We start from the raw sequence: 25,812 nt of genomic DNA on the forward strand, positions 1-25,812 counted from the left end.
CCATCTGTCAATCTCGTTCATGCGTCTTACTCATTAATCCATTCATCCATCTCTCTTTTCATTCTAATTATATTAGTTCTATTACATTTTTTTAAATGACATTCTTATTATATTATTACAGTTGCATTATTTTTGACAGAAATTTCATATATTAGCTAATATGTTACTTCTGTTTGCTATCAGCAGTAGTATTGCTGACTATGTGTACTTGGTCTGTAACCTATGGAAGCCTACTTCTGGTTCAAGAGTACAGTATTACTATATTTACAGTATTATTAGAAGCCCAAGCCCTCCTGTGAAATGTTTATATATTTTTTAAATATTTGATGATGTGATGTTTAACAGAGCAAGAATTTTCTTTTTTAAAGTAATTCCTATTTATCTTCTGGTGAAATATTTATTCTTAAAAAAACTAAAATTAAGAATATATTAATATCAATAATATTAGCTCGCTTCAGAAATTCTTCTATTTTGATTGGCTACACAACCATCTACTTTTGTCCAATGACCTGCCTAATTAGTCTAACTTGCCTAGTTAACCTAATTAAGTCTTCAAAGTGGCACTTTAAGCTGTATCTTGTAAAATATTATCTTCTGCCATCAAGACAAATGAAATTATTTTTAAATTATTGAAGTTATTTTTTATAAATTAGTTTAAAAAAGTGTTGTGGAAAAAATGGTACATTAAGGCTAACAAATTAGTCTTCAAATGCAAGTTGAAAGTCTTTTGTAACAGGTTAAAATAGGACAAAAAATACAAACAAAATGTTTTTTTAGTTAATATTTAGTGCTGTGAAAAAATAAATATAGATAAAAAAATAAAAGTTTGTTTTGACAATAGATGTGTGTGTACTGTGTATATTTATCATGTGTATATAAATGCACGCATGCATATATTTAAGAAAATGTTTATTTGTATTTAGATATAAAATATATATGCATATTAGGGTTGGGCGATGTTGACCAATTTGGCATCGTACAATGCCTAAGTGAAACATTGCGATGGATGATGGCATCGTCGTCATAGGCATCGGTGTGGAGTTTGCGTGTTCTCCCTGCGTTCGCATGGGATTCCTCCATGTGTTCCGGTTTCATCCACAGTCCAAAGATATACAGTAGGTGAATTGGGTAAGCTAAATTGTCCGTAGTGTATGAGTGTGAATGAGTGTGTGTGGATGTTTCCCAGAGATGGATTGCGGCTGGAAGGGCATCCGCTGCGTAAAAATGTGCTGGATAAGTTGGCGGTTCATTCCGCTGTGGCGACCCCGGATTTATAAAAGGACTTAGCCGAAAAGAAAAATCTTGATAAACTGTCTGACGTGCACTGCTCAAAGCATCCGCTAAACTCAGACGAGCGCATGACAGTGTCATCTATCTATCTATCTATCTTGTTTTATATATCAGTTCTGTCTGCTTCTGGAATCTGATTGGCTGATAACCGTGTGATATTCTGCAAAAACAGCACTCGTACAGCCTCTTTACCTTTGTGTATTACTCCGCCCACATAGAGTGGTAGCAGATGAATAAACTCATTACAGTTTGACAAATATTGCAGCTGTTGGACAACACATAATGTTCTTTTGACGATAGTGCCTTTTTTAAATATTCAGAATGATGGAAATTCAGCACGTGGGCAGCCAGTCTCTCATATTGTGCAGAGCAAAGAAGGTTAATGTTCCGCCACAAGATGGCAACAGAAACAGCTACAGCTGATCAAATCATTCTAAAACAGGTAAGTGACATTCTAAGTCAATCTCTCTCTATTGTATGTTGTAGTGCTGTATTTATACCATAGTAATCTGCTAGTGTTTGCTTTGCTTCGGATATTTGGGGTTAATTATCGTCATATCCAGATTGCAACAGAAATACTGGGAAATCTAGACTGATGACATTTCATGCCGTTCAGCCTTATAATCTTAAAATGTGAGCAAAGTCACCTGTTTTGTCATCAACTAGCTCGAAAGTGACGTTTTTGGATTAGCAGCAGTTTCTGCTGTTCTGAGCGACAGCTGCAGATGTGAGGAAATGGCAGAAGTAGTTCCTCATACAAAAGACTTTTAGACTCTCCGTGTTTGATTTTCTTTTTTAAATACACAATTATGCCATTGAACTGTTGTATAAATGCAATATCACACTCGTAGCAGTACAATATGGCTGTATATCATCACTGGTGGGACACTAAGGCACTTGGCCTGAGGCCTCATGCCAACATACGCCTCCCATGGATATACAGCCATAATCTAATAAGCTATGAGTATGAGTGTGATATATATATCATGTCAAAACAAACTTTTATTTTGGATGCGGTTAATCTTTGCCCAGCACTACTAATATGACTTTTTATATGGTAAAATTTAAAGCCATAATCTTTCAGTTGTCTGTTTTAGTGATAACATTTTGGACAGGTCACATGCCTCACTTCTGTTTTCCTCCTATGCACACTTTCTACAGAAACACATATAAACACTCACATAATAGTAGTTGTTCCAGTCGGTAGCTGCGGGTGCAGCAGGTGTGTGCGCGGCAGGGCTGGCCGCATGTGTGTGTGTCGGTGCGATGAAGCCGGGCATGATGGGAAGGGCACTGTAGGTGGGCAACAAGGTCTGAGTGCTGCCATTCAGAGAGGTGTGCAGAGGAGCACTCAAGGGGGTCTTCACCACCTCCACCTCCTATAGAGACACACCATCAAACATTCATGCATTTATACTGTATCTATGCATACGTCACACACACAGACTCTTCAGATTACAGATCACACACACACACTCTGAGCCAGCTGCTGCGCTGAGGAGTGATGGAGTGTTTTCAGCAGGATCTCATGTCCTGAGAGTGTCATGAGACTAAGTGAGGAATGTGTGGCTGACCTGTAACACCACCTGCCACCACGTTTACATAAGCTCATACACCCTGCACAAATACCACACACACGTTTGTTTATAGGCCAGACATACAGTAAATCAGTTCATATGTATAGTTATATAATTTTACCAGAAATATTATATATTATATACAAATATGTAAATTGAACAAGTATTTAATTTCCATGCGTCTAAGCCACTAGTGCAAAGATCTCATTTGTGACACTGGAACAATAGAGCAGCGTGAGTGCTGCTGCCATTAAAGCAAAGCTGTTCTGAAATGGACGTTCATTTTACCATTCAACTTTTCACTCATATTATGATGGTGATATAATTAAAAAGTTTAGCTTTTTAAGATTTCTTAATGTTTTTGAAATTAATCTTATGTTCGCCAGCACTGAACATATTATAAGTACAATATTATTTTCAAGGAATAAATACTTTTTTAATAATAGGCCACGTTAAATTGTCTGTAAAGCCATTACAGTGACTACATTTACATGGACATCAGTAATCGAAATATTTGCCTTAATCTGAATAAGACAATAATATAATTAAGGTGTTTACATGAGTTGCTTTTTAAATGTTCCTGTCATGATCTCGTTTTACATGTTATAGCGCATAATTCAATTAACGTCATTGTGTCACCACGATATCCACATTTCCTCTGGAGTTTCATGTCATTTCGGCTGTTTCATTTTTAATTTGTCGACTTTAACTGCAGTTCGGCACTTTCACTTTCATTCAGGAACATTTCATGCATGCCCCCCTGAGAAAGGACATTTTGGATGCGAGTATGACCTGCTGGAAGAGTGTAGTTTTAATGGAATTTGACACCGCATGCCGTAGGGGCAAAAACCCTCCGCATTTCGCAATGTGTGTGTGTCTGTGGTCCATTCACTGACTCGGTAGGTGCAGAGAATAGTGTTAAACAGCCGTGTATGTATAGACTATCCTGTAACATAGTGCGGCAAAAATCCTACATGATGATAATAGTTTGATTGCCGTGTTTACATGTCTGTGCTGCACTTCAACAATGCCACTCAAATCGGCATACTCCACATGTCTTAATTTAATTTCTGTTTAGTTCGGTTATGACTTTAGTCGCATTAAGGTAATCAAAAATCGCTGTTTACATGGTCAACTCTTAATCAGAGTATTGTCTTAATCGCATTAAAATCAGAGTACTGGTGTCCATTTAAACGTACTCACTGTTACAAAGGATTTCTCTTAAATAAAACTTGTTCCCCTTTTGAACCTCATGCTCAAAAAATGCTGAAAAAATGTGAACAGCAGAAGATTTCAACCGTGACGATAAAGAATTAAATGTTTGTTTGATCAGAAAATATCATAATAGAATAATTTCTGATAGATCATGTGACACTGAAGACTGGAGTAATACTGGAATATTTGGCTTTGCATTAGATAAGATACAGTTTTAAATGTATTTCAATAGGAATCCGTAATACAAATATTTAATCCAAATATTTGTCTCTTAGTTAATAGCAGTTAAAAATTCTAAACAAAAACCTTAGAACTTATTTTATTTATTAAAATTTTTTTTATTGACAATTTTGTTAGTTTTCTGTGTTGTTTCTTTTATTTGACATGTATTGTCAGCTTTAACCATTTATCTACCCTACCAAGAAAAAAAAATTGGATTGCATTTCTTAACTCCTAATGTTGCTAGTTAACACACTCAATTAGGCTTGGGCGGTAATACAGTAATACGGTATACCGCGGGATCTAAAAACAGCAATGGTGTCAGTTTCAATACCGTTATACCGTCAATAAACAACAATGTTATGTTGGAGACAAGTATTAAATAATTAAAATAATTTATTTAATGGCTAAAAATGTGTATGCGTGATTGTCATCACGGGACAGTGTGGAGGAGAGAGAGAGAGGTGAGGTAAGATGGCGAGTCGTGCACCAAGTGACCTGGTCTCGAAAAAGAACACAATCTCTGCAGTTTGCCAGTATTTCCGGTTTAGCCTGAACGAGAAGGGAGACGTGGTAAATACAAACTAGAGGTCTGCATTCCTGCTGCTGTACCGCGGGACATGACCAGATTTCTTGCGGTGCGGGAATAAATTTTTGAATAAAGCGCAGGAGCAGTCGGTAACTCTGGTGTAATTTAAATGGGAGCGGGCGGACTAACAATATCTCTCCCGATTGTATGTGTGTGTGAATGAGAGAGAACGTGATGGTGTGTGTCGCTTGTTTGGTGCTGTGACAGCACTGCTGAGAGCGTGAATGTGTGTGTGTGTGTGTGTGTGTGTGTGTGTGTGTGTGAATGAGAGCGCGTCCCGCACAGATCTCTTAATACGAACAAGACAAACAGGTGACGGCAAACCTAAGGTTGCATACACGGTATTTCGTTTCTGAATAGTTTAGGCACAAGCCAACAGTTTGGTGACGCTGTCTGAGCCTTACATCATAATTTTTTATTATGCACGGTAATACCGGATACCGAGGTAAAATAGGGAGGAGGTTTGACAGTATCAAAATTTGGATACCGCCCAAGCCTACACTCAATGCTTTTTTTTTCAACACATCCCATAATTTCTAAAATATCAACCTTTACCAAATGGTTGGACATATAAAAATACGTTGATTTATGGTAAAAATACCAGAATTAATACAAAAATCTTTTACAATAAAACCAAAATCAAGTGTAGTAGTGCAACAGGATTATGTTTGTTTGGTTTTTTTGCAAACCAACAATACTGTGTGTGTAAACCATTATTTAAAACAGTCATTCGTTAAATGACTTTAACAGTCATTATTTAAAACAGTCAAAATATAGTCAAACATTTGGTAGAGCAGGCAGGTATATGCATATTAAAATGCAGAAATATACATATATCAGTACAAACTTTGTGTTGCTGAATGCATAGATTACAAACTCTATATACCTGCAGAGAAGTCAAATGTTTCTCTATTTTGGTCTGTGGTGTCAGAATGAGCAGCAGTGTGCATACAGTGTTCCCTCACATGCCAAGAGACACTTAGACACAGTGGACGTTCAGGTTATGGACTTTTCTGACATCTATCAGACGATTGACGACTGGAGTATTTCCGACTGTATGTGTGTGTGATGTCTGCTCTGCATGTTCACTGTTTACTGCTGTATATACTGTATGTGTATCCCTGCACAGTAAAATCCCCTACCAGTGTGTAGAGTTTCTGAGATGAACGGAGTTGGTTAATGTAGACTGTAAAGTGAGCATGATTAAGCATGACGTGTCGCAGTGTCTGTGTGTGTACATTACCTTGCTGACATCTCGGTGCTGGTAGACTTGAGCAGCTGTCTGGTTCATCTGCGTCTGAGAATAGTACTGACTGACAGCGTGCATGTAGGAACTGTAGTCTCCGTATGAGGAGGTGACCACCACCTGTGGCACACAAACACACACATTTTCTTATCATGCTGGGGACTTTCCATTGACCTTCTTTTTAACTTGAGTTAGATATTCTCTCAGATATTTTTTGTTACCTGAACATTTTGTACACACACTGAGACATTAATATTTGCTTAATTTGCAGTATAAATGCATGCTCATGATTCTTTTGGTTACTAGTCACATGGCATGTAGGTAAACAAACTTTTTTTTCATTATTTATTTATTAGCTTCCGAGCAACTTTCTGCAGCTACATAGCAAATTTATTAGGAAAAACCCTGCCGTAACCTATTTACATTTTCATTAAATGGACAGTTCACTCCAACAATAAAACATCAGTCTTTATCTACTCACCAAGGTGGTTCTGTAATGGCGTACAAACTTTTGTCTTTTTCAGACCACGCAATTTAATTTCCATTTAAACCGAGGGACAACATCCCGCTCTCCCTCGTGAAGCTAATATGGAAGTAACTAAGACTTCAATTCATCGAACTTCAACTAGTCCTGGCTCCATAATAGAGCACATTTCTATTGACCCCAATGTAAAAATGGCCAACTTTACAGCAGAAAAAAAGATGTTTACAGCCTTTTTTGGTGCATATAGCTAATATTACACTTCATGACAACTGTGAGGGGGTGAATTTTTTATAACTCATCCGTTTCATTTATATTAAAGTCCCCAAGAAATCAAAACTAACCATATGATTTTGATACACCCACTGTTGTGTCATTTAATATTGTGTTTCTCTAGGAACTGCATCACAAAATACGAAAAAAAGAACGGTCGCAGCTTTCGGTTCATGTGGACTTTAAGTTATATTAAGTCTGCATAATTATGGGCGTGGCCACTTGAGTGACAGCTTGGTCTCGCTGGTCGTCATCGCTTCACCTCAGCTGATTCCAGCTGATTAGCTGCTGAACTTGGCATATACATCCTATTTTTGTTTTGTTTTATGTGGCTTTACACAGTCAGTTGCCTTTTGGAAATACTTCCTAGAATTATCAGATGATATGGCATGCTGTGTGCACTTAATAGTGCTCACAAACCATTCCTGTGACCTCCATTTCCCAGGTGAGTGAAATTATATACCATACATGTATCTATAAATGTATTTGTTTTATTTAAGATAATGTCTCATTTATAATGTTCTTTAGACCTGTAATGCACTCCAGAATCTGACAGATTGATTAGCTATAGGCTCTAGAACAGTCATCTGAAATGTTGTCATACATTTTTATGCCTGGATTCAATAAATAGCCTTGCATTTATTAACACCGACTGTATTTGAAGTGTTTGGAAGTAATGAGTGTTTCCTCCTGTAGAAAAACATCATAAGAACAATGCTTAGTGGCTCAATGTATTACAACAGTGTTTTTAAAAGACTAAACACTTTATTGATTTAGTATACAACCAAGCACATGTGGTCAGAACACAATCGAGTCGCAGGTAATAAAGTATTAATAATAAAACAGCATTATTAAATAATCAAGTGTTTCCGCCAAAGAAAAGCCCGTCTAAGCGAAATGCTAGCAGGCATCTGAACATGCAAACTCCACACAGAAACGCCAACTGACTCAGCTGAGGCTTGAACCAGCGACCTTTTTGCTGTGAGGCGACAGCACTACCTACTGCGCCACTGCGTTGCCGTGAATAAATTAGAATGGCAAAAAGCATATGCAGTTAAAATATGAAACATACATATTCAGTGTCTTGTACTCAGATACCTCACTAAATGCAGTGATGTCTAACTTTACTGTGGTTTTCAGATGGCTGTGTAAATAGTATATATTGCTGTTTTGAGGATTTTTAGGAAGTGTCACCTAAATCAGACTTATTTGCATTGGAAAAAAATGTAGAGTAAACTGTCATAATGAAAACATGACAAAGCCATTTGACACTCTTGTTCATAAACAATGGTGTCAGGACTTTTCATCATGATGACACTGACACTTTCATTGACATGAATACTTGCTTTTGAGGAATGAGCTATACATTTTGAGCAAGTGACACGCTTTTGCAGGTTATCAACTAGGTTTTGCAGTTTGTACTAATTGTTTTGAGAAATGCATTAACTTTTGTGCAGAAATGTTAGTAGTGTTGTGAGAAATGCACCAAAGCCACTGAGAAAAACTGTCAATTCAACATGTATAAATCATTCCGTGTAATAGGAAAATTATGATTATGATTATGTAAACTATGCCTTTATGACATTTAGTATGTGCAATTAATATGCATACGTGGGACATATATGTTTCTGACATATATGCAACATTTAAGTGTTATAAGTGTAGAGGACATATATGTTTCTGGCATACAGTATATGGGACATATGTTTATGTTTCTGGCATATATATGGACATATTTTTCTGACATATATGGGACATATTTGTTTCTGGCATATATGTGGACAAATATGTTTTCTGACATACATGTGAACATATATATGTCCCATATATACTGTATGTCAGAAACATATGTGTTTTACATATATGAACCTATATGTTTCTGACATACATAGTACATATGTGATATATATGCAGGGTACAAATATGTTTCTGGCATATACAATTGAAGTCAGAATTATAAGCCCCCCTTTGATTTAGTTATTTATTTATTTTTTTTCCCAAATGATGTTTAACAGAGCAAGGACATTTTCACAGTATGTCTGATAATATTTTTTTTCTGGAGAAAGTCTTATTTGTTTTATTTTGGCTAGAATAAAAGCAGTTTTGAACTTTTTAAAAACCATTTTAAGGTCAAAATTATTAGCCCCTTTAAGCTAGATTTCTTTTCGACTGTCAACAGAACAAATCATCATTATACAGTAACTTGCCTAATTACCCTAACCTGCCTCGTTAACCTAATTAACTTAGTTAAGCCTTTAGATGTCACTTTAAGCTGTATAGAAGTGTCTTGAAAAATATCTAGTCAAATATTGTTTACTGTCATCATGGCAAAGATAAAATAAATCAGTTATTAGAAATGAGTTATTAAAACTATTATGTTTAGAAATGTGTTAAAAATCTTCTCAACATTAAACAGAAATTGGGGAAAAAAAATAAACAGCGAGACTAAGGCCTGATTATTTAATTTAACTTAATAAATTCTATAAAGAGAAGATTAATAATAATATATATATATATATATATATATATATATATATATATATATATATATATATATATATATATATATATATATATATATATATATATATATATATATATATATATATAAACGATATTCATTCTTGACGGGTGGGGGCTGGGGGTTGTTTGATTCACCTGTCCCCTCCAATGTCAAGTGCAAACCTACACCCTTGCTAAAAAGTGATACTCAGTCTAGTAGCAAGTAACAGCAAAGTACAATTGCAGAGTTGTTTGCTAATATAAGTTCACGTATTTTAAGTTCTTTTTTTAACAGTCACTCACTGCATTTTAGCAGTAAGAAGCTAAAATACAGATTATTTGGCTGAAGCTTGACTACAAAATTAAATCGCAAATCAAATCAAATTGAAATCGCAAAAACGCAATTAGATATTTTCCTCAAACTGCACAGCCCTAGTAATTACACAGTTTACAGAGGATTTCTGGATTTTTTTGTTTTATTCTGTTTTTGTGGAGAGAGAAAATGTACAGTGTTTTTCTGGGTATGCTTGTGTGATTACCTGAGGTTGCTCTTTCGTGCAGTCAGTAACTGCTGCCGTATCTTGACCATTGTTGCCGTAGTTCTGTGCTTGGTAGTGTTGGTACCACTGCTGCATGGCCTCCTGTCACACACAGACACCGATCAGAATAAAAACAGTCAGACAGAAATAACAGAAATCCGTTTGATGATCAAACATGTCTCGGCTCTAACATAAGGCTTTGATGTACTGGTGTGCAAACTGCCATGACATCATTTCAAACAAAACCAGGCAAAAAACAGTCTAAGTGAACTTCCCAAAAGTTGGTCAACACCTTTGAAATGCCATTGTTTTGAGATAATTGTGTAGATGTAATGTGTACTCTGGTGTGGTAATGTGGCATACATTATATATTGATGTGGAAATTTACTGCTGCTCATTTTTTTCCTCTTCAGAATTTCCATATTGGAGCCTTGAGTAACTCTCTTTGCCACTTTCCTCATGGCACATCGAGCCAGCAGGTGGCTGTTGGTCAGTGTTGGGCTGTCAATGGGTGCGTTTACATACCAATACTCTGATTTTAATACAATTAAGATAATACTGTGATTAAGAGTCTACCATGTAAACAGCAATGTTTGATTATCTTAATCCGACTAAAGTCATAATCAAACTAAACAGAAATGTAAATAATATATAGTGAGTATTCCTATTTTAGTGGCATTATTGAAGTGTAGTACAGACATGTAAACATCTTAATCAAACTACTACCGTTTTGTAGTGGTTTTTGCTACATTTTGCAACAGGATGCAAAACACGGCAGTTGTCAGGCGTTTGACGACAAATGAATGAAATGGCAGAGGTGGCCTGTTACTTCAGAATGTGAATCCGCCGTTGTCTATTTACACGCATTGTATGAGAAAAATAACTGCAGTTGAACTTGTCACAAAATCTAATGCTCAAAATTACAAATGTTGCTCTTAACAACACAAACTGTGTTGTTGTATTAAATACCGGAGGAAACTAGCATTGAATGGTGATGACGTTAATCAAACGATGTACTATAACGTGTGAAATGGGAACATGAAAGTAATATTCAAAAGGTAAACACCTTAATCATATTATTATCTTTATCAGATTAAGGCAAATAATTAGATGACTGATGTCCATGTAAACGTAGTCACTGAGTTTGTTTAGTTTTTCTGCAGTGTTTCACAGTGCTAGTTCAGTGTGGCAGACCTCTTATTGGCTGTTCAGCTTAGCAAACCAGCGTGCAAAAGGAAAAGCTGAAGCGCCCAAGCCAAAAGGGCACAGAAAAAAGAGCATTTTCATTGTGTCTGATGTCCAATTTCATCTGGTTTCCCTTTTGTATTTTACAAAAATAGCAACTGCCATGTTCTGTTATTGAGAGTTACTTCCTCTCATGCAGACAAAGAACATAAAAGCTGGTTGGTGCAACTTCGTGACCCAGATGCAGGTGCAAAACTACAATCGGCTTTAGTCACTGCAGTTCTTTGATGTGGCTTTGGTCTGTCTGACCTTTACCTTCACTGACAACAGATGGCAAAGCCAGTCTATTCGCTGACTTTACTCTGTAAATTGCACACAGAATGAACCCAGCTTTCTGGTTTCATTCGATTTTTAGGGGATAAGGGAGCAGATAAGTCCATAGGGCAAAAACCTTTGCTACGTACCAAGGCCCCTCATTTATCAAGAGTGCGTAGAAAAGGTTCAATATTTTGTCCTGTGAATGAAATTCAGAATGCACCAAAGTGCAAGAAAATCCATATTTATCAAACAGGCGCATGGAGTTCCTATGCACATGAGTAAACAATCATTGTTGATAAATCACACTTGTTTAAGTTCAATGCTCATTCACAGTCATACTGTAAGCATACGGAAACTCCTACAATTTAACCATCCTGCCTTGATTATTAATTATTTCATTAGGACAGTAAGGTTTGACTTAGACAAAAGTCTTGTCACTTAACAGAAATAATGTACAGTATAGAATATTAAGTCATGGTGCAGTGGAAAAAAAATTAATATTGTGTATGACTCTCATGAGCTTGGACGACTTGCAATTACTCAAATAACTTATGAATGAAGTCATCTGGAATGGCAAAGAAGGCATTCTTGGAGGACTCTGAGTTCATTAAGATTCTTTGGATTCATCTTCAATGCCTCCTCCATCTTAGCCCAGACATGCTCAATAAAGTTCATGTCTGGTGACTGGGTTGGCCAATCCTGGAGCACCGTGACCTTTTTTCCTTTGTGAACTTTGATGTGGAGGCTGAAGTATGAGAAGCAGCACTAAACTGCTGAAGAATTTGCCCTCTCCTGTGGTTTGTAATGTAATGGGCAGCACAAATGTCTTGATACCTCAGGCTGTCAATGTTGCCATCCACTCTGCAGATCTCTCGAATGCCCGATACTGAATGTAACTCAAACCATGATTTTTCCTTCACAACTTGACTGATTTCTGTGAGAATTTTGGGTCCATGTGAGTTCCAATAGGTCTTCTGCAGTATTTGTGATGATTAGGATGCAGTTCAACAGATGATTCATTAGAAAAATCTACCTTCTGCCACTTTTTCAAATGATCAACTAGAAATAAATGTATTATTTGTTGCTCTTACAACTGGGACCAACGACAAGACTTTTGTCAGGCAGTGCATGATGACAACACTTCCCTTTAAAAATCAAGCTAAAGGAACTTCACGAACAAAGCATTGAAGGTACTGGTGATCCAACCAACAAGTATTGTTTGGTTCACTCACTGAAGAAGAAATTCTGCATGGGAGAAGGTCACCAATTGGGTCTCATTTGGGTCTGAGAAGAGAACTGTCACTTTTCACAGCTTTTAAAGGTTTGACACCAATTATGCAAACTTTGTTTAAAACAAAAATGTGTTTATGATTACATTTTTTCTATGTAAAAGTCCCAATTTGCAACCATTCTGCACATTTTCACCACTGAAAATACAGTTCGATTCTTTCCATCCTATAAACCATGCCGATCTTGAAACCAGGCAACAATAAACATCAAATGGAATGCTTCTTAGCCAGAAGATTTGGAGATTCATAGTTTGGGTTGCCGACATGCTCCTGGAGGGCAACCACTCTGTTTTCAGGATTACTTGCAAATAATCATGTGAAGGGGCAGCATTGGAACGGTAGTCTGCAAGCCCTTGCTTTACGTCTTTATCAAACCACGTATTCCTCTCCATCCTTGGCCAGAATAAGCATCAAAGTGGACTAGACTCAATCCTGACAGTGAAAGGTCTGTCTACATGGTATATCGTTGCGTCCAGGTGCCCGCGAGGCACAGCTGCTTACTCTTCTCGCCTTGCTATTTTCCCTCCATCCGTCTAACCTTGTGGCCTAATCCGTATCGCCAGCTTTCTGTTCCACCGTTCCTTTAATATATCTCTTCCTTCTCATCTCCTTCCCATCACTCCTTTCACCATTCCCTGCTCTCGTTCTCTCTGGACGCCTACAGCGCGAAAGCTCACTGTCTCATTTCACTAAAGCTGGTGGAGTGTGTGGGAGTGTGCGACCAGATGGGACAGACAACTCGCAGCCAATCTTCCTCTTCCCTCCTGTCTTTCCCCTCTGCATTTCTCGCTCCCCCTTCTCTCCCTCCAATCCTCACCCACTCCTTTTCTCGTATTGTCATAGGAACGCTGGCAGTAATGAGAGGGAGACCCACATTTAAGCCATTTAATACTGCAAAATTTCCTTCCCCCCGAACTCCCTGCCAGAGAGTGAGTAGGGGATCACCCTAAAGACACTGGCAGGAATCTGAGAGACTGTAGGAGGACTGCAACTCCTTCTCCCTCCCTCTCATCCTCTCCTGGAGCGCATTTCTCTCCTCTGAGTCTACTGAAATTCTTACGTTCCCATTTCATTTGACGCCTTTTTGACAGCATAGTGCAGAGTGGCAAGATATTACTGTGGAGAAAGGAGGGTGATGGGAATCGGCACATGGCACAGGCCAGATTCAAACTTGTGACTCAAAAAGCATCTCTGTCGATGGTATTCTGACACACTGAAATAAAATATAAATAAATAAAATCACAAATATATTATTATTTCAGTAGATGTTTTCACTTGGCTTTTTTAGGCAACAATTTGCTGTCGCTCACAGTTTAGGATAGTCACTTGTTGAGGACTGTGTGTCATGTGATGGTATCATCTTTGTAATTAGTTAATTGGCTCAACCCTATGTGCACAAAAATGAGTGTCCATAGGTAAAGATGCCATCTAAAGGGCAGTTAGCGCAACATAGTATTCAACTAAAACTCTTAATATGTGAAAATGGTGATATTAGGCACATGCACATTATAGGCCCTATCATACACAGATGTGTTTGACGTGATTTGTTACAATTTTCAGACCAGCGCAACCCTAATTTTCACATTTTGCACCACGTTGTTTAAAAAACTAATCCATTTGCGCCACTTTGTGGACTCATGGGTGTGCTGGTCTAAAAAGGAGGTGTGTTAAGGCACATTGTTGGCACGTTGCTATTTTGAGGAACTGAAATAGACTGCACCATTGGCCAAGTAAAAGTTGGTCTAAAGTCCAGTGCAGAGCACGTTACTTATGCGCCTATGTGAGTTTGAATGCTTAATACTCACAGGATGTACAGCAATACACAAATATCTTTACATATAAAAAAAAAATGTATTAAAATGTTACAAAAAATATTATTTACTACATAGATAATAAAAAAAATCACTACCTCCATGCCATCTTCATGTCTGTTCATAACAATTAGCATTTTTATTATAATGTTATTATTATTATTAGCAGTATTATTTATTATACGCATATTGATAGTTTAAGTTTAGATTTGTCCACCTGTCAGGTTTGGACGTCTCCAATGCATCACCATGTGGGGCATAAGAATAGGACGTGTCTTTGGATATAACTCTTCGTTATTGCTGTTCATTTATTTGTTTGCTGGAAATTAGCACTGAATTGAGAAACTGTTTTGAAACAAATCTTTGCGCTTAACAAATAAAATTAAATATGTAGGCTAAGGAATGTCTTCAGTGGAGTGTGTACAACACCGTTTCCATGAAAGTAAAGGAGTAGAGTAAAGAGAAAGTAAAGAGGCCGAATGGAGGAGGCTCATTCTTTATTCTCGATGGTCTGTTAAACATTTTTCTCACTAGTGAAGCTTTCAGGTTTTCCATTCAGTTTTCCACTCACAAAGTCCGCCATCTAAATAGCAAATGTGCCATGGCGTGACTCTTAAAGGGAATGGGAGATGAGACTCTGATTGGTTTAATGCACGTTATGCTCAAAACATTTACATTTACATTTACATTTAGTCATATAGCAGACGCTTTTATCCAAAGCGACGTACAAATGAGGACAAGGAAGCAATTTACACAACTATAAGAGCAGCAGTGAACAAGTGCTATAGACAAGTTTCAGGTGTGTAAAGTCTAAGAAGCAAAGCATTAGTAAAAAAGTTTTTTTTTTTTTTTTTTTGAGAGAGAGAGAGAGAGAGAGAGAGAGAGAGAGAGGGCACAGTTAGTGGTATAGCCAGAGAGGCAGTTGCAGATTAGGAAGGAAAGTGGAGACTAAACAGTTGCGTTTTTAGTCATTTCTTGAAGACAGCAAGTGACTCTGCTGTTCTGATGTAGTTAGGGAGTTCATTCCACCAACTGGGCAGATTGAATGCGAGAGTTCGGGAAAGTGATTTCTTCCCTCTTTGGGATGGAACAACGAGGCGACGTTCATTCACAGAACGCAAGTTTCTGGAGGGCACATAAATCTGCAGAAGTGAGAGCAGATACGAAGGAGCAAAGCTAGAGGTCACTTTGTAAGCAAACATCAGAGCTTTGAATTTGATGCGGGCAGCAACTGGCAGCCAGTGCAAACGGGTGAGTAGCAGAGTGACATGTGCTCTTTTGGGTTCATCAAAGACCACTCGTGCTGCTGCGTTCTGAAGCAGCTGAAGAGGTTTGATAGAACTAGCTGGTAGCCCGGCTAGCAGAGAGAAAAACACACCCATAACTCATTAAGAGAATAAGCACAACCCTGACCATGCGCCGCGGGGCAAACCATATTTTTCCGTCTCTAAAATAGCAAAAGTGGATTGCGCCTAGATCGTTAAAATAGAGCCCAAAGTCTGTTTAGTCTATAAACATATATAAGTTTTTGACAACCAAACAACAAATGGAGAAATACAGGACAAATGCCTGTAGTGTTTCTAAATGAACCGAGATCAACTAATGGCATGGCATGCATAATACCATACAGTGTCTTTAGTAGGGTTGCAAAGGGACTGAAAAGTTCTCAGTAAATTTCTGGAAACTTTGGGAAATTTTTAATTTTGGAAACGAACCGTTAATTTATGAGAATTACTTAAAAGTTTGAGAACTTACAGTTGAAGTCAGAATTATTAGCCCCCCTTTTAATTATTATTATTTTTTTTTTATATTTCCTAAATGATGTTTAACAGAGCAAGGAAATTTTCATAGTATGTCTGATAATATTTTTTCTTCTGGAGAAAGTCTTATTTGTTTTATTTCGGCAAGAATAAAAGCAGTTTTTAATTTTTTATGAACCATTTTAAGGTCAAAATTATTAGCCCCTTTAAGCAAATTGTTTTCTTTGACTGTCTACAGAACAAACCATCATTATACAATAACTTGACTAATTACCCTAACATGCCTAGTTAACCTAATTAACCTAGTTAAGCCTTTAAATGTCACTTTAAGCTGTATAGAAGTGTCTTGAAAAATATCTAGTCAAATATTATTTACTGTCATCATGGCAAAGATAAAATAAATAAAGTTATGAGAAATTAGTTTTTAAAACTATTATGTTTAGAAATGTGTTGAAAAAAACTTCTCTCTGTTAAACAGAATTTGGGGAAAAACATAAACGGGGGGCTAATAATTCAGGGGGGCTAATAATTCTGACCTCATCTGTATATGGCTTGTATTAATCAATGAGCGCTAAAAATATAAAACTGCTGCAGCACAACTGTTTCCAATTTTGATTTGAAAAAATGGGATCATGTGACAATGAAATCTGCCAACATGGGGTGAAAATTCAGCTTTGCATGATCAATTTTAAAGTATATTAAAACAGAAACATCATTGTAATAATATTTCACAGTATTACTTTTTTATTCTGTTTCTTTCAAACACATTCCAAATATTAATGTGTCCACACTTTTGCATGGTAACAGAAATCAGCATTTTTAAAAATTCCCTGTTTATTTTCTCATATATTCTTGATAATTCCCATGGAAAGTGTCCAGCTTTGAAAATTTGGGGAATTTTGCAACTCTAGTCTAAATTCATGTGTGTGTCCCTGTGAATGGGGATTAAATTAACTTTAACTTTTCAAACACAAATGAAATCCTTTCATATCATTTCATTTTCCTTCAGCTTAGTCCCTTTATTCATCAGCGTTCGCCACAGCGGAATGAACCGCCAACTATTCCAGCATCTGTTTTACACAGCAGATGCCCTTCCAGCTGCAACCTAGTACTGGGAAACATCCATACACTCTCATTCAAACACATACACTATGGACAATTTAGTGTACTCAATTCACCTAAAGCGCATGTTTTTGGACTGTGGGGGAAACCAGAGCACCCGGAGGAAACCCACGTCAACACGGGGAGAACATGCAAACTCCACATAGAAATGACATAACCCAGCCGGGACTTGAACCAGCGACCTTCTTGCTGTGAGGTGACAGTGCTAACCACTAAGAAAACCTTTAAGTTTAGAGAAACAAAGAGCTAGCTTGTTTCAAAGTAATGCAATAAGGTTGAATCATATGATTGTCTGTTCAGTCATAGACATCAGAAGATATTTTGATGTTTAATGTGAAGAGGGACTTAGGACCGGTGAGATTTTACAGAGCGCAATGAAGCACAAATTTAAAGCGAGCAATAAACCAAAAGCTCATTTGGGACGAGATTTAACTGAAAGTAACTTTTATCATTTGCAGGCTGTGGTTAGGACACGGTTGTGCACCACAGCTCCAGTCTTTTTTTGTTTTGTTTCAAACATTCATTTTCTTTATTCCGTATAGACCCATCTATCTCTATTGTGCAGCTGAGCATATGGCAGAATTGTTTTCTTTCTCGTTCTTCACACTCTCTCTGGCTTTTGCTGTCAGATTTGGGGCTCAGTGGAAGCCTGCGGTGGAGAGTGGAATTGTGGGGGATATAAAGGGGGAGAAAAGGCGAGACTGACTGATCGCTGCAGTGAATACTGGGATTTCTTCCAGTCTCTGATTGTCAGTGTCTGTAATCCACAATGGTCAGATACTTTCATCTGATACAGAAACTCCCAAGACCACAGTCCTAACCCTGTGCTGCAAGTTCAAAAAGCAAAAAATACAATTAAAAAAGACCAGTAACTGCAAATGTGCCCGTGACAGCTGTTATGCATGTAATTCTTATTTTTGTGTATTGCTTCACCATTTGGGTGCTGCTTAAAAATACAAAATAAACAGTAATATTTAGAAATATTTGTACAATTTAAAATGAGATCAAATGCATTTAAAATGTGTATATTTATAAAAATACACCAACGTCAAATCTAAATTTAGATTTATTAAAATGTTTTTCAAGTGTTTCTTAGGCTCATAAAAGCTGCATTTACTTGACGGTAAATACAGTTGAGAAATACAATAACTCAATATAGTAATGCCATTTAAAATAGCTGATTTGTATTCAAATATATTTAAACAAACATTCACCGGCCACTTTATTAGGTACACCTGTCCAACTGCTCGTAGGCAACTCAATGCGTTGAGGCATAAAGACATGGTAAAAGCGGTCTGCTGCAGTTTAAACTGAGCATCAGAATGGGGAAGAAAGGTGATTTAAGTGACTTTGAACATGACATGGTTGTTGGTGCCAGACGGGCTGGTCTGAGTATTTCAGAAACTGCTGATCTACTGGGATTTTCACATACAACCATATCTAGAGTTTACAGAGAATGGTCCGAAAAAGAAATTCAGTGAGTGGCAGTTCTGCAGGTGCAAATGTCTTGTTGATGTCAGAGTTCAGAGGAGAATGGCCAGACTGGTTTGAGCTGATAGAAAGGCAACAGTAACTCAAATAAGCACTCATTACAAGTAGAAGAGCATCTCTGAACACACAACACGTCCAACCTTGAGGTGGATGGGCTACAGCAGGAGAAGACCACTTCAGGTGCCACTCCTGTCATCTAAGAACAGGAAAGTGAGGCTACTATTTGCACAGGCTCACCAAAATTGAACAATAGAATATTGGAAAATCCTTGCCTGGTCGGATGAGTCTCAATTTCTGCTGCGACATTCAGATGGTAGGGTCAGAATTTGGTGTAAACAACATGAAAGCTTGGATCCATCCTGCCTTGTATCAACGGTTAAGGCTGATGGTGATGGTGTAATGATGTGTGGGATATTTTCTTGACACACTTTGGGCCCATTAGTACCAACTGAGCATCGTTAAATGCCACAGCCTACCTGAGTATTGTTGCTGACCATGTCCATCCCTTTATGGCCACAGTGTACCCATCTTCTGATGGCTACTTTTAGCAGGTTATCGTGCCATATCATAAAGCACGAATCATCTCAGACTGGTTTCTTGAACATAACAATTCACTGTACAGTTCACTGTACTCAAATGGCCTCGACAGTCACCTGATCTCAATCCAATTGAGCACTTTTGGGATGTGGTGGAATGGGAGATTCGCATCATGGATGTGCAGCCAACAAAGTTGCAGCAACTGCGTGCTATCATGTCAATATGGACCAAAATCTCTGAGCAATGTTACCAGTACCTTGTTGAATCTACGAAGGATTAAGGCAGTTCTGAAGGCAAAAGGGGGTCCAACCCGGTACTAGTAAGGTATACCTAATAAAATGGCCAGTGAGTATATATTTATTTTTGTTATGAAAAAACAGAATTTACCCCAGTTACCTACTCCAGTCAGTTTAATCGAGATCTGTTCATGACTATATTTAAATCTATTCATGAATATACCATATACCAACAGGCAATAGTCTGATTTAATTTAGTTTCTTTTATGGTTTTGAAATGTTTCATATTCTCATTTATTACTCTATATAGGATTACAGTATAAAAATAGCAGTTTCTTTGGAATATATTTAAAAATGTAATGTTTTTCTGTTATGCCAAAGCTTAATTCCCTCCAGTTAATTGCTCCCGTCAATGCTCAAATGATCCTTCAGGAATTTTCTAATTAGCTGATTTGCATAGGCAACATATGTTTATTATTCAATAACAAAGCAATAGAAGTCTGTTGTGGCTAATATTAAAAATAAAGGTAATTGTTTAATCTTACAATGGGGTATATGCACATGGACTTTAATTCCAGCCAGCCAGTCTTATCGCTTACGGTGAACTCTGCTATTTTTCTATTATTAAACTGCCACGTTTTAAGTCTGATTTCTTTAAAAATCACTGCTTGATAGATATACAATATAAAGTGGGCCTCAGACTGGACAAGAAGCACTGCATTAAATATCTTTTATCCCACCATGTCTTTAAAATATGAGTGTTTTCAATGGAGTTTTTGCACTCGCTTGCTGATCCTGACAGCGCTAGTGGTTACATAGTCTTTCTTTTCATTTCACGCATGAACAACTAAATGTTTGCATAAGTCTATTTAACTGAATGTATTGTATTACATTACAACATCAATGCTGTAAGAGGAACTGTATGAAATTGAAAATAGTCACATTAAGCTTTCACCGGAAATTTATCATTGGCTGAAAAACACTAGCTGTGCATATGCATTCTGACAGTTTTTTTGTTTTTTCAGAATCAATGTTTGTTATCTCAGTTTTGAGTTTATAGCTCGCAGTTCTGATATAAATTCAGAATTGTGAGAAATAAAGTCATAATTGCATGATAAAAACTAAATTACAAAATGAAGACAGAATTGTAAGAAACAAATAGTAAGAACCAGAATTGGATGATATATTCAAAAATTGGACTCAGACTTAGGAAACGAAGTTCCACTCATAAGAAAAAAAAAAACTGAATTTTGAGATATAAACACAGAATTGTAAAATATAAACAGAACTGAAAAACTAGAAACTGGGAAAAAAACAGTAAGAGTCAGAATCACGAGATATAAAGTCTCCAAAAGTGACTCTATCGCTGAGTTGTGACACAGACTTGGAATTAGGGCTGGACAATATTGGAAAAATTTGACATTGCAGTATTTAGTTTTTCTGTGATATTTATTGCAATATGAATATAATTATTTCACCAGATAGTAGTATTTGATCTCTTCGTTGGATGTTTGTTCAAAAGAAGTTGATGTGCAGGGAATGTTTGTTTGTTTTGTTTCTGCCTGCTTGCTTTTCTCCATGTTTTTTTTTCTAAGTCTCCAGCGAGTGAAAATGACATCTGCTAAAGTTTCAGCTAGCAACATTCCGACAGGTGTTTAACCACCATTTACACTCTTAACCAACTGTGCATTTGTTGCTGCATAGTGTAAAAGGACATCAATGATCTTCGAGATGTTGTAGATGATTGGCTTTCTCTATTTAGGTGGTCTGTATTTTTCAATAGCTCAATTTGGAAAAAACTCATCATTTTATATTGATTGTCATGATTTTGTAGACCATATAATTTGCATAAATAATTTGTTTTATACTAACTGTTTTCGAGTATAAGTTGAATAATCAAATGTAAGCAAATAAAACTGCATAGTCTTCATTGTATGAAAGTTATATGCACAAATTAGTTACATGCACTTGGAATCTTGCAGTCAAAGAGCTTCAACACTAGGATAAGAATAAACTGAAGCTGAACTTGACATTGCAGATCCTGTGATGTGACTATTGCGAATGACCTACTTGGAATTGTAAGAAAAAAAGCTGTAACTCTAAGATAAAGTTGTTGATTTTTAGTTTCTGTTGCAGGGAAATGGGCTTCTGCCGAAAACATTTCTGCTTTTTTGTGGAACGCAGGATAAAGTTACATTTATCAAGAATGCCTAATGCTTGATTGTGATTGGCTGATGAACATACTAAGTAGGGGTGGGCGATATGACCTAAAATTAATATCACGGTATTTTTCATCTTTTGAACGGTGACGGTATAATATCATGGTATTACTTTCAATAGCAAAATAATATACATCTCCAGGAAGAACAGACAAAAGAAAGTCTCACTTCTATCACTCTTTAAAAGTTTTGGTTTGGGTCATTGTAAATGCTCAGTCTCGTTATGAGCTGATCTTCATTTCTCTGTGTTGGTGGAATAAAGCAGGTGAGTCAGCCGCACCAATTTATGAGCAGACAGAGCAGGATTCTCGCGATGACCACCAGCGCAATTCCGCTCTTTGTTATGAGCCGTAGTTTCAGTGTAAACTTAGTAAAGGTGAGTTTCTTTGGCGATGATGTGTACAGTGTTAGATTTTATATTTAGTGGACATTTGCGCTGAACACGCGGTGAATGCAACGCATCGAGATTCGGGCACCTTCTCCGAAAACACTCGATTGATCTCAGCTGGCGGATCAACATTTACCTCATGTTATGATCGCTGTCATCTGCGCCATTATTATTATTATAACTTTAGGTGAGGTTTGCAAACCTGTGCACTTTTCACTCTTCAGCCGTTTGTATTTCCTGCAGTAACAAAAGCTCCCTGTTCATTATATTCAGACACACAAATGCTCCCAAATATATTATGAGGGCGCATAGATTAAATTTCGGGCGCTCATGCGACCAAAATGGTTGCAATTTCGAGCCGTGTAGTATAAGGACATGGTTTGAGGCTGGGTCATTTGGCATTTCTGTGTGGAGTTTGCATGTTCTGCCCGTGTGCATGTGGGTTTCCTCCAGGTGCTCTGGTTTCTCCCACAGGCCAATGACATGTGCTATAGATGAATTGAATAAAGAAAATTGGCCGTAGTGTATGCATGTGAGAGTGTATGGATGTTTCCCTGAACTGAGTTGAAGCTGGAAGGGCATCCGCTATGTAAAACATATGCTGGATAAGTTGGCGGTTCATTCCACTGTGGTGACCCCTGATGAATAAAGGGACTAAGCCGAAGGAAAATGAATTAATGAATGACAACAATTAAAAAAAAGGCTTTGGATGAGACACATAAGAAACTAGTTCCACACACAGCAGTGCTACGATAAAAACTGACAAATGTCTATAAATAAACATCATCTTTGTCCATCATTGCTCACTTTGGATCATTTTATATTTGAGCAGTTTCTCATGTGTGCGTGTTGTAGTTACCTGTGTATATTGCTGATTGTACTGCTGAGTGTATTCTGCAGGAGCGCTCTCCGCGTTATATTGAGCGTGTGTTTGGGTGGCGGGTGGCAGGACCGCGCTGTACGTCCCTGGGTGAGCCTGCACCGTCTGAGGTTTACTGTTACAGGGAGCTGCAGGAGACACACAAACACACAGTCTGCTTGGAGACACCCATTCAGAACATCTCACGCAAACACACTCTTTATCTGAAGCGCTGTGGCCTTGAGCCGAGAGAGACAAGACAGCCGTACACTGTAAACATTACTGTAGGAAACAGAGAGCTGACAGACGAGAGATACATTCCAAGGGCTGGGAGAAGTGAGTCATGTTCAGCGGGTGACGCTCTGATTGCGCTCGTACCTTGTAGTACCACTCCAGGAAGCACACTAGCCAGGTTTAGATAAGGGTTGGAAGGCAACTTCACTTCTTTAGGAGGGTCTCCCAGCAGAGACGTCTGACAGCCGGACTGACTCTGTAGAAATAGATTTTTCTTTTAAAGTGAGAACAACACATTGTGCTGAAGTACTTCAGCTGCTAATCTCTGAGACCACACAGTGAGCTTGAAATGTCTCCTACTTCTTCAAACTTGAGCTGTAAGGATAGCATGAAACAGTTTTTATAATGCATTGATATTTCTGCATTGCATGTACTGTAACTGATAGTCTTGTGGCCTGCACTTCAACATGTCGCATGTTTGCACTTTGGGTGACCCGAGTTTGAGTATAGGCCCTGGGAGCTTTCCCAATCCACTCGCAGCATATAGAAATCTGAAATATGATAACTTACATACATGACATACAAGTTCATATTTAGATTGATATGTCATATATCATATACAGAGGGTACGGAAAGTATCCAGACCCCTTTAAATTTTTCACTCTTTGTTATATTGCAGCCATTTGCTAAAATTATTTAAGTAAATTTTTTCCTCATTAGTGTACACACAGCCCTCCATATTGACAGAAAAACACAGAATTGTTGACATTTTTGCAGAGATATTAAAACAGAAAAACTGAAATATCACATGGTTCTAAGTATTCAGACCCTTTGTATTTAGTAGAAGCACCTTGTTATCTAATACAGCCAAACAAAATTCTCTGTAGAAATAGCAAAAAAGTCTGCTGCTTCTGTCTGGCCATATTTATGAGGTAAACGGTTTTCGTCCAGGATATCACAGTACATGGCCGCATTCATCTTTCCCTTGATTGCAACCAGTCGTCCTGTCACTGCAGCTGAAAACACCCCAACGGCATGATGCTGCCATCACCATCAGGGCTGGCACGTCCATAGAGGCGACCTAGGCAGCCGCCTAGGGCGGTAGAATAGAGAGGGTGGCGTCCGTGACACCTACCTCACCACCCGCGTCCTGAGCAGTTATATCCACGCCTAGGGCGGCAGAATAGAGAGGGCGGCGTCCGCGACACCTCCCTCACCACCCGCATCCTCAGTTATATCCGTGAATGACAGTCTTCAATTTCATCCGTGACACTCCATCCCCCCGTTCCTCAGTTAGCTAACGGGTCACTTTCGGGTTGAGGGCGGCGTGATCGTCCTATGCCTAGAGCGGCAGTTCAGGTTGCTCCGGCCCTGATCACCATGCTTCACTTTTGGGGCAGTATTGGACAGGTGATGAGCAGTGCATGATTTTCTCCACACATACTGCTTATAATTAAGGCCAAAAAGTTCTATCTCAGTCTCATTGGACCAGAGAATCTTATTTCTCACCATCTTGGAGTCCTTTAGATGGGCTTTCATGGGTCTTGCACTGAGGAGATGCTTCCATCGGGCCACTCTGCCATAAAGCCTCGACTGGTGGAGGGCTGCAGTGATGGTTGACTTTCTATAACTTTCTCCCATCTCCCGACTGCATCTCTGGAGCTCAGCCACAGTGATATTTGGGTTCTTCTTTACCTCTCTCACCAAGGCTCTTTTCCCCTGATGGCCAGATGGCCAACTCAAGGAAGGGTTCTGGTCATCCCAAACGTCTTCCATTTAAGGATTATGGAGGCCACTGTGCTCTTAGGAACATTAAGAGCAGCAGATTTTTTGTAATCTTGGCCAGATTTGTGCCTTGCCACAACTCTGTCTCTGAACTCTTCAGGCAGTTCCTTTGACCTCATGATTCTCATTTGCTCTGACATGCATTGTGAGTTGTAAGGTCTTATATAGACAGGTGTGTGGCTTTCCTAATCAAGTCTAATCAGTATAATCAAACACAGCTGGACTCAAATGAAGGTGTAGATCCATCTCAAGGATGATCACAGGCCATGGACAGCATCTGAGTTAAAAATATGAGCGACACAGCAAAGGGTCTGAATACTTAGGAAAATGTGATATTTCAGTTTTTCTTTTTTAATAAATCTGCAGAAGTGTGAACAATTCTGTGTTTTTCTGTCAATATGGGGTGCTGGATGTACAATAATGAGGAAAAAATGAACTCGCAAATGGCTGCAATAAAAAAATCTAAGACATTTGCCAGGTGTATGAATAATTAACCATGTATAACATACATCATATATGTATAATTATTCATACACCTGGTGAATTCTGACTTAAAGTTACTTTTATTAAACCAGTTTTTTGTTTTATATAAAAATTATAAATAATAAAAATTATAAAAAGTCATAATTTGCCTATAGAACAAATAT

At 37.9% G+C, this 25,812-nt stretch overlaps 1 protein-coding gene across 1 annotated transcript in view; it reads right to left on the reverse strand.

Moving 5' to 3' along the window:
• Positions 1-25,812, reverse strand: part of raver2 (ribonucleoprotein, PTB-binding 2) — a 137,237-nt gene that overhangs the window by 5,062 nt on the left and 106,363 nt on the right. The window contains exons 10-14 of the mRNA XM_056460038.1: positions 23,525-23,636; positions 23,147-23,295; positions 9,932-10,033; positions 6,134-6,256; positions 2,472-2,669 (exon numbers count right to left, since the gene is read on the reverse strand). Of these exons, the coding sequence (XP_056316013.1) occupies positions 2,472-2,669; positions 6,134-6,256; positions 9,932-10,033; positions 23,147-23,295; positions 23,525-23,636 (684 nt within the window). The remainder of the gene's footprint in view (positions 1-2,471; positions 2,670-6,133; positions 6,257-9,931; positions 10,034-23,146; positions 23,296-23,524; positions 23,637-25,812) is intronic.

Source organism: Danio aesculapii, chromosome 6 (assembly GCF_903798145.1).
Source record: "Danio aesculapii chromosome 6, fDanAes4.1, whole genome shotgun sequence".
NCBI classification, from domain to species: Eukaryota; Metazoa; Chordata; class Actinopteri; order Cypriniformes; family Danionidae; genus Danio; species Danio aesculapii.